At 40.3% G+C, this 17,832-nt stretch overlaps 1 protein-coding gene across 1 annotated transcript in view; it reads left to right on the forward strand.

Annotated features, from left to right (window-relative positions):
• LOC108085332 (uncharacterized) overlaps positions 1-9,095 on the forward strand; it is a 35,709-nt gene extending 26,614 nt beyond the window's left edge. Inside the window, exons 4-5 of the mRNA XM_017181887.2 lie at positions 7,714-7,927; positions 7,984-9,095. Of these exons, the coding sequence (XP_017037376.2) occupies positions 7,714-7,927; positions 7,984-8,513 (744 nt within the window). The 3' untranslated portion in view covers positions 8,514-9,095. The remainder of the gene's footprint in view (positions 1-7,713; positions 7,928-7,983) is intronic.
• The last annotated feature ends 8,737 nt before the right edge of the window (positions 9,096-17,832 follow it).

A 17,832-nucleotide genomic window follows, 5' to 3' on the forward strand; every position in this document is an offset into this window, starting at 1 on the left:
TTACATTCTGAACTCTTAACAAACAACGTTTCAAGGATGTTTGTTTCTTCTACAGATATATAAAGAAATTCCTAACATGACTTGAGAAGCTTATGTATGACATTATAATGTGACAATAAGGAAACACACATATTATCCCCTTGAGTTGAAGCTCTTCAAATTGCCAGCCGAGTGTCAATTATATTCTGACAGCTGTTCTGGCACCAACTGTTTGGACTTTGTTTACTTAAAATGGAGTAGGTTTCGCTGAGCAAACAGGCAAGAAATAAAACCATTTCACTGCGTACCCATAATTAGGTTTAAGCTAATAAAAACCTAGTCAAAGGAGAGAAGTTTAAGGCATTAAAGTGAGCCACTTGAGATATTCCAAACACGTATAAAATTATGCAAAACCTTTTTTTGCCATCACTTTGGCGTCCTTTTTTACACCCAAGGGATTCTTGTGCCCAGGGGAAGGAGTTTTCTTGATTGATTTTTTTGTGCCTTTTAAAGTTGTGACGGTGTCCCTTAGTTAACTTTGCTGTTAAGTGCAGGTTACTTTAATTTCTCTTTTTATTTTTAGCTTGCAGGTGCTGTAAAGTGAAGTGCATCAATAATTTCGCACTTTTATGACAGCACTTATCCGGTTCTGACCGGGTTCGCCTGCCGCTTGGCTCATCGACATCATCGCTCACTCAGTGACTTTATTGATGGACAGCCAGGGCGCCTCAATTATGATTTGATGGCCTTTTCCTCGACTGTGTACCACGTTGCGTATGCGTAATACTTGACACATGGGACACCCGGCCGCCATCTAACGTTTCGGCCTCAATCCTCGTCATTGCAGTCTACTAAAAGCTTTTCCATTTCCCCATTCACCCGAGGCGTCTCCTATGTGCAGTAGGTGATAGTAGAGAAACGTGTGTTGAAAATGTGATGGAAGAAGTGAGCATTGAATATTCATATTTACTGGGATGCAACGAACAAAGTAAAGTAAAGTATATGACACTTTATATTATATTTTGATTCAATTTAAAAATAAATATTCAATATTGACATTAATACTTATGTTAAATTTCAATTTAATATCTCTGAAACATTTAAATATAAGCAAGTTTTTATATATCATCCATAGCTTTATAAATATTTCAATATAAACAGATTTCGTTTCAAGATAAATCAGCATCCCCGAGTTCACCTGTGAGCGTGTGCCTTAATTCCGAGTGGCTGGCGGAAAAGTTAAAGACAACTCTGTTGCAATCAAGAAGAGCATTGAAGGGCAGTCATCACGTAAATTGAGATCATTGTGGTGCAGATGCAACTACAGGTAGAAGCCAAAGCTAAAGCTGAAGTAAACGTGCCTGTTGCGGTCGCCGTCCTTGCAGCATCCTGGCCACGTACCGAACTCCCCGCCACACATGACCAACAATTTCGAAGTCATTAAGACAAGCCGGCAAAGTTTTTCGAAGGCAAGAAAACCCGAAATGGCAGCGAATTGGCCGTCGAAGCTAAAGTTTTTATTGCGTTGCAGCTGCATCAAAATGGCCACAAAATCATCATTGAGTTGGAGCTGACTTTAATGCGATTTCGTTGCATTTCCCCAGGTGGAATTGGAGTAATTGAAATTCGAATGCCAATGCTGGATCTCGTCGTCATGTGTCATGGCAAAAGTTCAATTGCATTTTAATGAACCTTTTTCGACTGCCGCTGACCGAGCACAGTTCGAGGGGCTCTCCCGAGTTCCGAGAAGAAATAAATAAAAGCGAGCATGTCACTAACTTTGCCTGTCTGGAAAGTCCCCAGCCCTATCCAGTTGGTATCGAGATGGCAAACAAATGCACTTCGGGCTAAACAAGTGTTTATGCTTGCTGCCGTTGTTAGGCCTTGTGTGTGTGTGGTTGTGTGTATGGGGTTTTCCTCGTTTTTCCAACGCCATTTCTACCCTGTGACGTTTGCTGTGGAAATGGCAGAAATCCATTGCAGAAAGAAAGGAAATGGCCAGAGTCAAGATTTTCCATTATTCCGAAATGCCATTCAGGCAATCAATTTGTATCAAAACCAATAAACACAATTTAAGCCAGACAAGGACAATGGAAGGTTGAAAGTCTCAGCCCCACAGGCCAAATTAGCTCTTTCACTCTGATCAAATATCCTCTCCTCCTGTATCTCTCTTTGGTCTGAAATTATTCATAAATTTTTCACACTCCTCTGGCAAAAACTATTGAATATGAAAGGGTAGCCGATTATAAGAGGGGTTTTTTGGACTAAAAGGTGGGTTTTGATGATCTTAAGTTAAAAAGGAAATAAAGAAACATTTATTCACTTATAATTCAATCAATTCAAAAATATTTTTGCATTTTATAAAGCCTTTTTGTACTATTGTACAATTTCAGGGCACCACCAAGTCGCCACAAGTCAGCTTTAGTTTTCTTCAATGATTTGTTTATCTTGAGCTAGCCAAACTTTATAAGTTATCCAGTTAAAATGAGAATGTAAGAGTGGTAATTGAATTTTAATTGCTCGTATGCAAAGCTTCCACAGAAACCACTGCCAATTGGGAAATATATTTCCATAACAATCAGAGTCCCTTTTAAAGTTTGTGCAGTTAAAGTTTATTTACTGGCAACAAATAATAAATAAAATAACCCCAGGCCCCTGGGCACTGTTAGTGTTTGCTAATGTGGTTAATAATTTTATAAAATTAATTAAAATTTCTAGGGAATTCAATGAACTGAAACAGATATAAAAACCCCTTTTGAAATGCTTGTTGTTCTGATTCGCTTGAGGCAACTGAAATTAACTCAAATCGCTATCATTGATGTTTGATTGAATGCAGATTTTTTTGTATATATCCTTTGATTTGTCCAAAAACTGTTTGCACAGCCACACATGGAAGGTGTCGGGTTGAGTGAATAGAGAGGGGTTTGATATCTATATTTGCAGGCAATTTATGCTGGCTGGCGTTGATTGGTCCTCAAATCTGTTTGCATTTCAACACAATCTCTTATTTATGTGAACTGTATAATTTTCCGCCCCAGTTGAGCGATTCAGTGCATTTCAAATGCCATTTGACAAGCACATATACATAGTCTTAATTATATGCGTTTGCATTTGAAATTTCCGTTTGTTTTTCAAAATGTTGATGAACGAGGAGAAGAATCCTCGTCATTAGCAGCTCACAAAAAATGGGAGGATGTGTGGGCCACATTGGCGTTCTTGACATATTGTGATAAATGATACCATCCTTATAAATGAATAAGTCAGGGAGCTTTTATTTAGTTTTTTTAGCTTTAAAGAAAACAAATTAATAATTCAATATAATAAATAAAAGAAATACTGAAGAATTCTTAAAGAAATTACTTGCAGCTCCAGTAAGTATACTAAGATATCTGTTAAATAATTTAAGTACCTTTAAAAAATGTACCATGCTTTCTGGAAAATAAACATTTTAAATTTGTTTGTTTCCCCACAATGACATTCCCCACAATAATCAGCAATAGAAGCATTTTTTTATGATATTCATATGACACATTTTTTTGTTCTGCTCATCTGCTTGTTGTTTTTATGGCCGCGTTTTATGCCGTGCCCCAATTATGAGTGTTATTCCCGAATGTTAATCGAGCGTGTGAATTGCGAGCATTGTCTGACACAACGTGACACAAACAGCAAATCGTAGAGTATCGATATGTGCCTTCAGCGGAGTGCGAGGACTCTGAATATAAATGTATATTTTGGCTCTGCATCTGTGATTTGTCTAGTTGCTCACGTTTTCGCCGCCAAAGTCTATACGAATCTTACATGTATTTTCGTCTCTGTGCCAACTCGTTCCATATTTATGAGTGCCTGCTTGAGGAAATGTGTCAGACGAAATTGAAGCGTGTCTCTGGTTATTTTTCTTTGATTCAATTCGGTACCCAATAATAATTTGGTTGCATAGCAATTGGCAAACAAATTGTTGTGCAATCTATTGGTAAATTATTGGGAATTTATTTTTGGTCTCATTAGCATGAAAATGCTGCCTTTTCCGGAATATAATCAATGTTTATCTAATGTGTATTTTGGTTTTTGGTAAATATTAATAACCAGAAACTTGTATGCAAGTTTTAAAGCGGATTTGATTCCAATAAATATATACCTCAATCCCTTTGAAGTGTATGCTTATCTTTTTACAGACAACATTAACTGAAGAAGTCAGAAAGTCACTGCTCTCTCTCTCTTTGCTGTCAGTCAGTCAAAGTTGACTGGCCTGTCACTCCCAAAGCGGTGTACATTTATTTTTTAAAGGGAAACACCTGCGATCCGCAGACAGGTAAAAGGATGAGTTGAGAGCTCGCCCCGTGCATTGTCAGCAGAGTAAACATCTATATGCTTAAATTAAGCATACGCCGCGTGAGCCAGTTGAACAATACGCACCCCAGGCTTTTGTATTGTGTCAACTTAATTTAATTTCCCAGCGCAGGCAGGCACTGCCAGCTGACAATGCCAAAGATATACAAATGTGTCCTTATAGGAATAAATGCGTGAAAGCGTATGGGACTTGGTCGTTATGATATGATATGTACCTTATGCGGCCTGTGGTGTACACAATGGAAAAAAAAAACGAATTTCCTTTAAATTATATTGACTTCAAGGTGTTTCTTTAAAAAAGATCTTATAAATGTAGGCTACATTTAACTTAAAGAAATATTTCAAAATTGCACAGGCTAAAATTGACAGGTAACAAAATAGAAAACTAAACAGAAAATAAAATTTCCCAATTATTTTTGTCAAATTTGTTTGAAAACAACATATTTTTTTGTATGTTTTTTCTCTGCCCGCGCTTGCACGTGGCGCTTGCAACCTGTCAAGTGACACTTATTAAAACGTCAATTACTCTTTTCAGATTTTGTTTTCCCGTCTCGAGAGTGTGTGCGTGCGTGTGTGTTTGTGCGCGTCAAAGGTTGACAATGAGCGTGTATGAGTGGGCTTGTGTGCGTGAGCGAATGTAAACAGACGTTAACAGGTCTGTTAATTGCGTGGGCATAAACAGTGCTAATTGGCAACGCAGGCACAGGTGCAGCAATAGTTGCTTTCCCTAATTGCCAGCCAACAGGCAGCACTTATCATAGGTTGTTTGACCGTTCTCAAAAAAGACGGAAAAAAAAACAATGAAATTTGTAGGACAGGAAGAAAAGTTTTGAAAACTGGGAAAAGTGAGAAGGGAAAAACTCGCCGCAAAAGGCAATTCACGGATGCATTCAAATTGCATGCGTAGTCGTAGTCAATGGCGACAAATAGAAGCCATGACAGCTGCCCACTTCCGCTGGCTATGCAAATATGCACCAATACACAGACACTCTTAGCTACAATTGTCTTCAAATTAATAGTGTCTCTCTAGAAATATATTTTGTGTAATGAAGTTATATATTTTAATTTTAATACGATAGAAATTTAATGCATAAAATCTGTATATTTAGATGGTATAACTTATAGACACAGTTTTATTCATAAATCGAACCTTTAACTAAATGATGTTGTCTTGTCTGTCTTGAAATCGTCTGTAAATGTTCCGGAAATCAAATGAACACAATACCAGTTGCGAACATGCAGTTGAGTTGGCAGTCTTATTTTTTCGCTGAGCCAAACAATTTTCAAATCGGATTCAGCGCATTTTTTCGCACTTACTTAGTTTTTTGTGGGCCCTCCATTTGTTCGTTTTGCATTTTGGCACTTGCCTGGAAGGGAACTCAGACGGCTGAAAAAAGAAAAGCACAGAATGGAATGCCATAAAGAGATAAGTTTAGGAGAAAATAGATTTAAAGGGAGCTTTAACTTAAAAGTTAAAGGCTATACGGACAGCACACTAAAACTTACAATAAATAAAAAAAATAAACCATCTGCTTACAAAGACTGGAGAATCACAACGAAATATAATTATAATTTCAAGCAATAGGTGATCATTTAATTTATATATTTTGCTAAGACCCATATCTCCCACTGTCCTTTATAAATACCATACCAAATGGGTTAAGCAACCTCTCTGATATTGAACCACATTCCTGGTCCCAACTAACACAGCTAGAACTAATCACGAATTAGGGCAATATTGACCAAAAATTGAAAGCGTACCGAAAGGTTAATGAAAAGAAATTAGACCAGCTAGACTTGGAGAGCCAGAATGTTGACAATTGAGGTAGCAAGTGCGCCAGACAACCACTCAGTGGCCAAACCACTAATGAAACCACATGACACCGCAACAGCAACAACACAATTCCAACAAAAGTGATACACAGCAACAAATAGAAGGGGCCACCAACTAATTGAGAATGCTGACCAACATGCGAATGAGGTCAGCTGGCGAGTGTTGCAAATTCCTGTCCGAGGATATTTTGTGAAGAGCAATAGGACATAGAACATTGCTTATGCGACCTGTGGGCGGGGGTCTATTTGTTGCGCTTAAAATCGTTTAGTTTTAATTAAAATTGCAAAAATTTGCTGTGTGATTTGTGGCCTCTTGTCCAATGACAATTTGTTATTGCCCAACTAAGGTGTAACTTTTAATTTGCATGATAGTTTGTTTGGCCATTATCCAGTCTGTTTTATGGCTCATAATTTGTAGCAATTACAGCTGAATATGGCTGGGGAATGTAATTAAATGTGATTTATAGTCACAATTCAGAATTCATTTTTTGACAGTGGTGTTTGGTTTACTTAAAATTAAGTTTTATGGTTCACTAGAAATATTATTATTGATTCAATGAAAAGGTTTACAAGTGCTAACATTCTTATTTAATTAAATTCCATGTCTAAAATTGTGTCAAAAATTCACCAGCGAACTATGAGCGCAATGTCTGTGCAAAATATAACTAAAATAAAAGCTTATTACCCACAAGACGGCAATTCCGGTTGAAGGCTCCCAAAATATACATATGCTTCGTCAAACACCGAAGTGCACTTAAAGAGAAGAGCGGCTTGAGGCAGTTTCAATTTACTTACATCCAGCCGAATGAGCCTGGCCTGGGCGCGGATGAGTCTTCCGGCACATCGCATATGTAAGATAATTTTAATCTGGCCAAAGAACCGAGCTCGGAAGTTAACAATAGATTGTCAAGACGAGGCGAAGCCACAGAGGAGTGCATGGCTCTGAGAGGCATTATGGAAATTTACATTTTTTGATTGGACCACATTGGGATGGGCATGTGGCAATTTCCTTATTTGAATTGTTTCCCTCTCTGACGAGCCATTTTTATTGAAATCTGCACACGGCCAACAGTCGCTTCGAGGGAAGCAGTAAAAATATTTCGAAAATTAAATACCATAACAACGGGTATGGTCGAAACAAAGGACTTAACGGCATGGCATCAGGCTAACGAATCGCCGATTGGGTTCCGCCGTTTTACATGACGTATCGTCATCATTATGGGTTTTCCATAGAGCTGTAGCATTGCTGGCATTCATTTATTTGCACTCGAAGTATTAATAACAACCGGCCATTGTTTGGCTTCCTCTGGTCCATTTCAAAGTTATTTTTTCTGTGTTCCTCTGTCAGGTGTACTTTACAAGGTTTCCAGCTATTTCATAATGCTTTTTGAACTGCAAAAAGACTAACATTAAATTTTCAATAAATAAATTTATTTAGTAAACAAGTTGTGGGAATCGAGCCAGTGTGGCAACTCGATAAGTTTTATCGCCCACATTTTTCAAACAACCGGGCTGTTAAAGTTACGATCCTGCCAAATCGCTAATATGCGATAGGACCTAAAAAAGACCACAAAAATTCGCGAACAGGATTTTTGCAAGCCACGGTCACATTGGATCCCCTCACTTCCGTTCTCTTTCTCACAAGGCGTCCCCGAGTTCGGATTAATTTTTGTCGATCCTAAATCCGCAAGCATCGTGTCGATCCGACAGTATTTGTTAAAGCGAATCATACCCATATTAAGTAAATTTAGTGCTCTAACGTATATTGGTAAGCTTGTGTGAATAATCGATCGCCGGAGTGCTAATTTTGCCTTTTCAAAACAGCGTCAGCCGTATCGGCAGAGTCGTCCAAGCGACCGGCATTGTTTTTGCCAGCAATTGCCCACCACGTGAGGTGGCAGTCATTTGTGGCATTCATCGTTGGCATTGTCTGTGGCTTCTCAGCGGGATCAACGCCACGTGTCATCGGAGCATTCGCACGCACAGCGTGGGGCTGCGCTTCCCATTTCGGCGGCCATACACGTGCCGATTGCGGTGATCCTCGATTTGGATTTTCTTTACCGCCTCGCTCACGCGCCACCGTTCCCTCACACGGCGCGCATATTGGATCGCCGTTCCCTCACACGGTGCACATATTGGATCACCGTGCGTCTTTTTTCGTGGCCACATCGTTCTTTGCCACATCGCCGTGCATCTTTGCCACATCGCGTGCGCTCTGCCGCATCCACACCTTGGCGGGCTGGTCTCGTTCCGCTCACGCCTCACGCAAGGGATTGCGGCCATCCCTGTCGCACATAGTGCGTGTCATCTTCATCAGCGCGAACGACGGAAGTAGCATTACATATCCGTATTGAGAGCTGGTGGCTGATCCGGCCCACACTCTGCTCCAGGAGCGGATAAACATGAATGATAGTGTCTAAAATATAATTAATTTTGCATATAGGAGCTTTTGATTTAAGAATTCGTACTTATAAACCTTTTCGGTCGTAATTTAGCAATTTTTTTTGGGAGATTTGGCAATTATAATATCGTTTTGTCCCTCAAATAACTTAAAACACATACAGCTACACATCACCAGTCATCAGGCCTGCTGACGTCGATGGAGAAAGCGTGAGTACGGCCTAGCCGCAAAACAACAAAATAAAACTGAACCCATCCTTATAATTTCGCCAAGACTTCTGAAATAGTTTGCACATCTTAATTAATTAATTGATCCAAAAGAATATTAATAAGTTAATCTATTTAATGTAAAGTAAAAAAAGAAAAAGCGTTCTTTCTTATCTTAAATTTTATTTCCTTTCATTTGATCTAAAAACAAACTGACTCAATAAGAGGTCTCGTAACGTAAATAACGTAAACTTAGGCTTAAGGATTAGATTTAGGAAAATGTCTTTCAATATTATCTCAGCCTGCAATTATATGACTTTGAAAATGAACTAATTTGATATCTTGTTGGGCACCTAAGGGGATGTAGAGCATTGGTTGTATAAGGGTGGAGCCTGAATGGACTTCACAGGTTGGGAGGGTTTAGATTGAGGCCAATAACATCGGAGCCTCATCTTCAATAGGTACACTTCCTTCGTCTGATTCATATTATTTACCATATCCCCAGCTAGAGTATCTCTGTCTACAATATTAGTTATGTAGCACCATTGTTCATGTCAACACAAAACCCACGCCCATTTTCCCTGAGCCTGCCGAGCAGAAAAAGTAGACAGAGCGTGTTGAGGTGGACAACGCTCGGTGAGTGTGTTTGTTACAAAGTTTAAAAGAAAAAAAACTGGCGTTTTGCCATAAAGATGTGTTCAATTAACTTTGTATGAATTTTTCGTGGCATTCGACTTCACTTCTTTCCCAATTATTTCAAGGGGTCTCGATTTCCCTTGAATAAAACTACGCAGCACTTTGCTTGATTGCAGTCATCGTTTTCGGATTGCCTTTGCCCCATCGAGATTTTCCACATAATTGGTGATTTAAAAACCAAATGAAGGGTTCTTAACTCTCCTCTCGACTGCTGGCTGGGACGATGTCAAGCGGCAGTTTTTCGTTGGTCGATAATTGTCATTCAAGGGAAATTTCCGGAAATTAAACAGGGGTATGAAGAGTAGATGGGAGAATTAAGAATTGTGCCATGATATAAAATCCTTTTAATATCAGTTAAAAATATGTCCACTTTATAAGGAATATTTGCTCTATTTCTCACATTTGTTTTTATTCCAATCTTAATTTATATTAGAAATGAAAATGGACATAAACAACCCCTTTAAAAAGCTTCCCGGCAATGTCAGCGCAGCGCACTTTTATGGGCCCAGTCATTTAACAAGTTTGCACCTAAGCCTGGCCACAATTTCTTAGCAGCGAAGAGCCCAACAACAGCCAACAGAATCCTCGCTGCTTCTGGCCCAGCAGGTGAATAATATTTCTCCCACAAGTGCGCATAAAGTAGGAATAAACTGACCGTACTTACAGCCCCATAAATTTCTGGCTATCAACACTCCGGGCCATCGGGCCACCGGGTCCGCCCGGGGGGCGCAGGTGCACGGACAGGTGAGCAGGACAGGCAAACTGGGTCGAGGCAGCGATGGGAAAAACATAGAAATAGAAGCCCTTGCAGGCACAAATATTATTGCGGAGATGCCTTCGCTCTTTGATGGCCGTGGAAATTGTGGAATTGCATTGGGGAATTATCAGTGCAAAGAGCGCCGGAATGTTCATGGATATTTATGACATCTCCGGTTGCAATGCATTTTAAAGCAGCGATAGGGAAATGCGGGATTCCATTCGGCAAACATAAAATCCTTTGCCAACTATTGAAGTATTTGCCAAATCCTGGCCATAAAAAGAAACGCGTTCCGATGCGAAATGGTAAACATTCTCAGCCGTGTGATCCCTTAAGACGTCTCGAAAAAAAAGGCAGAGAAGAGCTGCTTGCTGGCAGCTAGCAGCTGGCGGAGACGGGCGAGGCGATTAGGGACAGGACCATTGTCTTACCGAGGTCCTTGGGAGGGTGCAGACAAAATATTATATACACAACTCACATGGCAACCCGCTGGGTGGCTTTCCAGAAATGACTATTAGCATATTCCCGCCATGCGGCAGCCACTTAATGATGCAGAAATGTAACCAAGTCGGTATCTGGCCAAAATCCGGGCTGGCTGCTCTCAAGTCATTGATTGTGGCAGCTTGGGCTTGAGATTTCCTTAGACATGCACTGGGAGAATTTCTTAAATAATTTAAAAAGAATTTGTATATAAAATTAAATAGTTTATTTGTAATTTTGTTTGTGTTTCTTGTAGCTTGTTTTAATATATTTTAAATAAATTTAAATATTTGTAAAGTTTGGTTGAAAGTAGAATTTTTATTTTTTGATTTATATATACATATTTTTCGAATTGGCAAAGTTGCAATTCCGTGGCTGCAATTCTCGCTTGACGAATGCGCACGGACATATTGAACCCCGGTTATATTTACCAATTTATTCATGTCAGAAACGTGAACGGAAACTACAAACTACAGCAGCTTTAGGTGGCTGCCATTGAGCAGCAGACATTTCTCATGCAGAGATTTCATCTGTTTCGGTTTCTGCGCTACGTTTCTGTTTTTGTTATGCTTTCATTACAGCATGGCAGGAACCAGTACCCACCAGTACTCACCAGGACTCTCCAGGACTCTCCAGGACTCCGTGTGCTCGAGATACGAGTGTGTGCACATCAGTTTCCTCATTCACTATGCTCACTCAACCGGAAGGGGGGGCAGCGAATGGGGGTGGCGGAAAATAAACTGAAACTCGATGAGGAAAACCCCATTCAAATTCGGAAACTTTCTCTGCCTTTTTGTCTGTGGCTTTCCAATTAAAATATAGCTCAGTGCCAGGCATCATTGAATGCGATTAATCAATCACGGAACTCGACTCATCGCCTGATTATGCGCTAATCAAAGCCAGCCTTGAGCTCGTTACGCTTTTCTTTTCATTAGTTTTTCCCTTCTTTTTTCCCCATGCTGGAATCACAAAGGATTAAATTAAATATTCTGCTAATCAGGCAAAAGAATTGTTGCGCAATCTGCGACTAAGCGCTCCGTTCCGATTCCGATTCCGATTCGGTTTCTGATTCGCATTCCACTACTGAATGCCCTCGAGAAGTCGACAGTCAAATGATTACCAATTAAATATGCAAATTGTCTTTACGCCACTAAAAAAAAAAAACGTAGAAGAAAAGACAGTGGAAAATTGAGCCCGGCCTTTGCAAGGCGTTCAATCTGGCTTAGCACTTGGATTCTACTTTTTCTCCTCGTTGCTTCTCGGCTCTTTATCTAATTTCTAATTGAGGACAGCACTTTTCGCATTGAAATTTAATTAGAGTCGGGCTTTCGCCTTGAGGCTGTGCGGCGGCAGCTGCTTGCGTTCACACAAAAGTTTTTCCTTATCAAAATAATAATCCTTTTGTTGAGAAAATAAATCTAGAAAAAACTGCGTGCGTATTATAAGCTGTGAGTAATTAAATCCGCCTTTAAAGCGTCGTTACACTGGCCCAAGATGGTGAGAATAAAATTTGAGGCAGCGGGAAAGCTGCCAGCAGTCATCAAGACCAATCCAAGTTCTTGCCACAGAACTTCCAACCACCACCACCGGCAAAACTTTGGCCGCAAAAACTGTCGCACGAACTGAAAGAGAGATGAAGCCCGGAGGTCGTGGGTCTTTTTGATTCCTTTGTTCCCCCCACATCCAGGCCAAAGCCTATATTTGTGCAGAGCTCCTCCGTATCGAGATTCAGCTTAGCCGGTGACCGCAAGTCGAAGGAGATGTTGCAGGTGCCTGATTCCGCCGATTCCACAGCGTCCTTCAACGCAACTCATTATAATTTAACAAATGAGCAGGGGAAGCTTTCCGCAAGATTGCCAAGCTAAAGGGCTTAAACCGTTCAGGAAACAAGCTGTAAGCCGTAAGCCGTAAGCTGTAAATCGCGAGCAAGCGAGCCGTGTAATAAATGCGGCAGCATACGGCCCAGGTGAAAAGCCCCGCGCTCACCTGAAAGGGTTCCCCAGTTATGCTGATTTTTGCGGCTTTAAGTAGGAGCCGTAAAGTTGATACGTCCAAAGCCAGCACAGATATTCGCACACCCTCAGACAGATTTACACGGGCAGAAAAAGTCGATTTAATTTATATTTATATTAAAATCTATATAAATATCTTTATATTTCGGGGACTACAGGTTTTCATGCGACTTTATATACAATTACTCTTTCTTTATTTATTTTAAATAATTTTATTTGACACTGAGGAGTAAAGTGTTCTCTGTAAATTCCCTCAGTGCATCCCGCAGCGTTGATTTATGCAAACAGCCAGCGTGATGTGAGTGAATTAACGCGTCTGCGAGTAAAACTCTGCTAATGGCAGTGGCAACAGCCCACGGGCGACATGAGAGAGCGGTACCGAGGGGACAACGACTTTGAAAACTTAAATTTTTCACATTAATGCCGGTGGCTGGCATGGCAACCGCACACAAGTGTAAGTATATGGCTGTGCATTAGAAGGAGTGCATAACGGGGCGTATGCGCAATGTTGGGAGACGGCTGCAAGCATATTCTAAAGGCAGTCAAAGGGTGCCAGCTGACGTATCCTTAAGGCAACATGTGCCTTGAAGATAATTTTAATTAGTTAACTTAGAGCAGCTAAAGTCTTGATGTGGCCTTGTGGCATTAGTGATTTATGGTTAGATTTTCCTAAGTTAAAAACACAAATGAAAATACATTTAACGTGCTTTTTTGCTTCTATTGCTTGGGATTTCCATAAAGCCAGGCTATAACTGGCCATTTCAATTCCCAATTCTGTCGCATTCATATTTTATGATTGTTTGCTGGTGCAAAGTGTTTATGGGTCATGGTTAAGATAAATGTGGCGCAGAGTGTAATCAAATCGCCATATATCTATATCTATATATACATAAAGCTTTATATGTATGTGTGGAAAGCCTGCAGTAGCTGGAATGAACTGAAAGGTTTATGGTGAATGTAGGTAATTTATGTACTTTTTCCCCACTGTGCCGATTGAATATTGATCATGTACCGCATCACGTATACGACTGGTGGACGTGAGCAAAATCGATTTACCTAGAAGATTTATGCTGTAGATTACAGATTTATAGATTTTAAATTGCTCTGCTCTCCGATTTCAGAGATTTCTCCTTGGCATTTTTTGGGGGAAAAACTAGAGCTTTCAAATGCTGGCCTGCATATTTGAGTGCATTAATTTTTAAATTGGTGTAAAAGGAAAGTTAGGTTATCTTCGCAGATACTTGGTATTGTAATTTTCCCTTCAACCTTTGCAGTTGGATAATTTTGTTTCAGTAAGCAAAGTACCCATCCATTTACATCAAAGTAAAGTAAATTGCCTTCCGCCGCCCTGCCCACTTCGCCTTCTGCAAATCCAATAAAGCAATTTTGTATTGTCAATTTAATAAAGCCTTTTATCGAGTGTATATAAATGGATTATGGCTGCCGAGCTGAGCGCATATTTATTAGAAAAGTTTTACGCTTCATCGGAGGCTGGCTAAGTGGGATGATGATGGGGATTTACTAGGCCACCCGGCGAATTGATATTTATGGGGATTATCTATCAATTAGGGAAGGAACTTCTCTTATTAAGCGACTTTGTCGCCAAGATACCTCATAAGATGTCCCGGCTGAAACTTAAATGAATGTCAGTCGTCTCTCCCTTCAGTCTCTCTCATAATGTGGCCGTCAGTTGGGGCAACAATTTTCGTCACGTCAAGCCAAACAAAGGAATGCCTTGCCATTCATCAAAGAGGAGAATAAAGCGAAGACTGCCATAATATTTGCAGTCAACTTGTCTGCAGTTGCAGTTGCGCTGCAGCTGCTGCAATAGAATTGTTGACAGAACAAAGGAGGTGACAAAGGATATCAAAAGCGTTGCCTGTTCCATTTCAGCTCAGCCAGCACCCTGCCGCCTCCCCTCAGCTGGCCAATTGGAACGTGCCATTATTTAGGCCACACAGCGACCACGAACCCGCAAGGTTAACTACCACTAACCAAAGGGTTAAGAGTTGTGCACTTTAAAAAACTAAAAACTTTTTTAAGATGATTTCCTAAAGAATTAAATTGGATTTTGTAGATTTTATATAATTTTCCAATTAAAACAAAGTAAAAATAAGGTTCTTAAAAGCTTTTTTAAACTAATATTTGATATTTCATTCCATTTCATTAATCATTTTATTTTGAACTTGCATTTCGTGGTGTAAATTCCTTAAATTCAAAACACAATTTGGTTTTAGTGCGTCTATTTTCTGGGGTTGCCTTGGCTTTGGTTAAAAGTTGGCCGCTGGCAGCGAGGGTCATAAAACGCCTGAATGCTCAACGAGTGAAACTCAAATACAAGCCGTGTTTGAATGAATGCGTCGAGAAGTGAGGCTTGGGAGAGGGATCCTGCGTCCTGCCCCCGAAAAGGCCTCCTCCGACCGCTCGCCCCTTTGGCCCAGGGGCAAAGTGAATGCCTGAACAGCTGACTGGGTAAATAAGTGCACAAGGCTGGTGAAAAAAGGGCTGCGGAGATGGATGCTGTCGGTGAACTGGACTGCGTGTGTAGACGGTCCTGCTGGTTGCTTTTAGAAATGTCCTTGGCCCATGTGCAGTGGCAATTGATGGATTCATCAGACCAGGACTCGTCGCCCAGTTAATGTGGATTTAAAGGTCCCTTCATTTAAATGGCAACTACTTCTGATACTTATGGAGCCACTGCTCCTGAAACGAGGCAAACTTATGGTGCGGCTGCTCCATTGACTGCCTCACACATTGAGTTCATCAAATTTGATGCCTGCGATGCAGAACTACGACCAGAACCTCGGCAAATGCATTTGATATTCTGGCGCAAGTAACGAATCAGGGAAATGTGTTTGCATTAAATTTTAGATGCGGCGAAGATCCGGCAAAACACTTTTTGAATGGCGAAATAAAATTTTATTTATACATTACACATACGACCGGTTATACTATATGCAAAGCCTTTCTTAGTAGTAAACCATTCTTAAAACCTTTCTTAGATGAAATAATATTAAATGGGTAAGCGTTTCATTTAATTAAATAAAATTTATTCAAAAGAATTAGTAAGGAAATAATTTGATGTTCACAAAATCAAAGTATAATAACTTTAAAATATACAAATTTTTACATATATTAGATTTATTTTAAAGCAGAATTTTGAATGTCACTTTGCTGTATCATAAGCAGAAAACTTTTGCATAGTCATAAATTGTTTTAGCTCGCACAGACAGCTGGAAAATCAAGCCAAATAGCTTAAATAAACAATAAATAACTCATACGCAGCGTGCGCCAGCGGCACTTGAGCATAATACGCGAGGCTAATGCAGCCAAGTGGAGCATAAAACATTTGTCTAAGCCATGACTTTTAGGATAATCCAGCGCGCACACACACACACACACACTGTCGTTGTCCCTTAACTCGGTCTCTGTCTGTGTATATGTATGTATATATACCCCAGTTCTCTGGTTCAGTTGACACTTTCATTCAGACTCCGCCGTCTGCCAAGGGAACTCATGTGTTATGGCATTCTTTTGTCTTGCGACGGGCCAAATTATACGCTGACACAGCTTGGGGACACACAGACAGGAAGCTTTGAGAGTTTCCAGATTTTCCACCCGCCGAATGGGGTGCATTTTAATAAAGTGAAATCAAATGGCTGTCAACCTTCAACCTTTTCTCAGCGATTGTTAGTCTTTGCTCACGCATCAGACTACTCTCAATTAATTCTGGCCAAAGGAGGGTACTAGAGTGCCGGCAAAGATAAGAATATAAATTGCGCAACTAGGTCTGACTGACGGCAACAACAATTGCCGGTCATACTTCAATTTCAAAGTGCGGTTTTTTAGTTTCCCGAATGGTCAACCGAAAACCGCAACAAAGTTGAATTGAAATGCTGCAGAATCAAAAGAAGGAACGCCAGCATCCAAAAAAAAGCGTTAGTAATAGCATGAAAAATAAAAGGGGGAAAAGCTGGAAAAGGAATACAAGAGGATAGTGTGGTTATTCGATGTTGGATATCACATAATATAATACGTTTAGATAAATTTCCTTTGAAAAAGTATACTATTTCCGAAATAAGACAACAAGTCTTACCTCTTTAGATTCTTATAATAAATTCAAGCTAAAAGTTGGTGGATTATACTAACAAATTACCGATAAACTCGCACAATTGTTACTAAAATAATTATTTCTATCAACTTAGTTGCAGCAGCCATATTATCATTATCATTTCCAGTTTCCAGTCAACTTCCAACCAAAGCTGCCGTTTAGTGAACCGCCAAACTTGCATGGAACAATTGTGAACAAAATCCCTTTTTCAGGATTTTGTGGCGTTGCCTCTAAACCTAGATATATGTCATATGTACAGCCCACCCACAGTGCCGCTGCTGGCATAAACCGGAGCACACTCTTAAATATTCTGGCCCGGGTCGAGTTACCGGGGACTCGCACATAGGTTAAAAAGTTGGCCTGGACTGCGCGGCATTCATTAGCATGCAAATTTGAAAATTTATCAGTTTGGCGGTCGAAATCCTTTTTCACTCTGTCGACCAACCACAGCATCTGTATAAGCCACGCACACCACTGTGCCAAAAGTTAGTCACGGTACGAAATTGGCAGAGTACTTAGTGCCCGCGTCTGCGAGAGGTTTGATGGCCACCGTGATGTGTCAGGTAATAAGCATCCAATTTGAGGCTTCCTTCATTCTAAATTGTTGTCTATTTTATGTTAAATAATAGTAATTCTAATCCGCTTACTGAAAGCCGATGATGTGTTATTATTATCGATTTCTTACTTGTTTATTATCACATTTTTGCTGCAATCTTTAAGATACCCTTATTTCCTCTATTAATGGAACTGGTCAACAATTTGTCCGCATGACCATGGGATCACAGCACCCTCATATCGGGCACTTGACGCTCTGTTTACCTGCCCCAGGTAGAACATCAAAGGCGAATCGGCCGGGCCCCCGAAGTACTAGTTTCAGTCAGCAATCAACTGCTGTAAAATTGCCTCACCTGCCTGCGGCGGCAGTTGGGGCTGGCAGGCGGACACATGGAAGGACAGCCGGGGGATGAGCTGGAGCTGGAGCTGGAGAGGGACCTTACATATTTACACAG

The sequence above is a fragment of the Drosophila kikkawai genome, chromosome 2L (assembly GCF_030179895.1).
Source record: "Drosophila kikkawai strain 14028-0561.14 chromosome 2L, DkikHiC1v2, whole genome shotgun sequence".
In the NCBI taxonomy this organism is placed as follows: Eukaryota; Metazoa; Arthropoda; class Insecta; order Diptera; family Drosophilidae; genus Drosophila; species Drosophila kikkawai.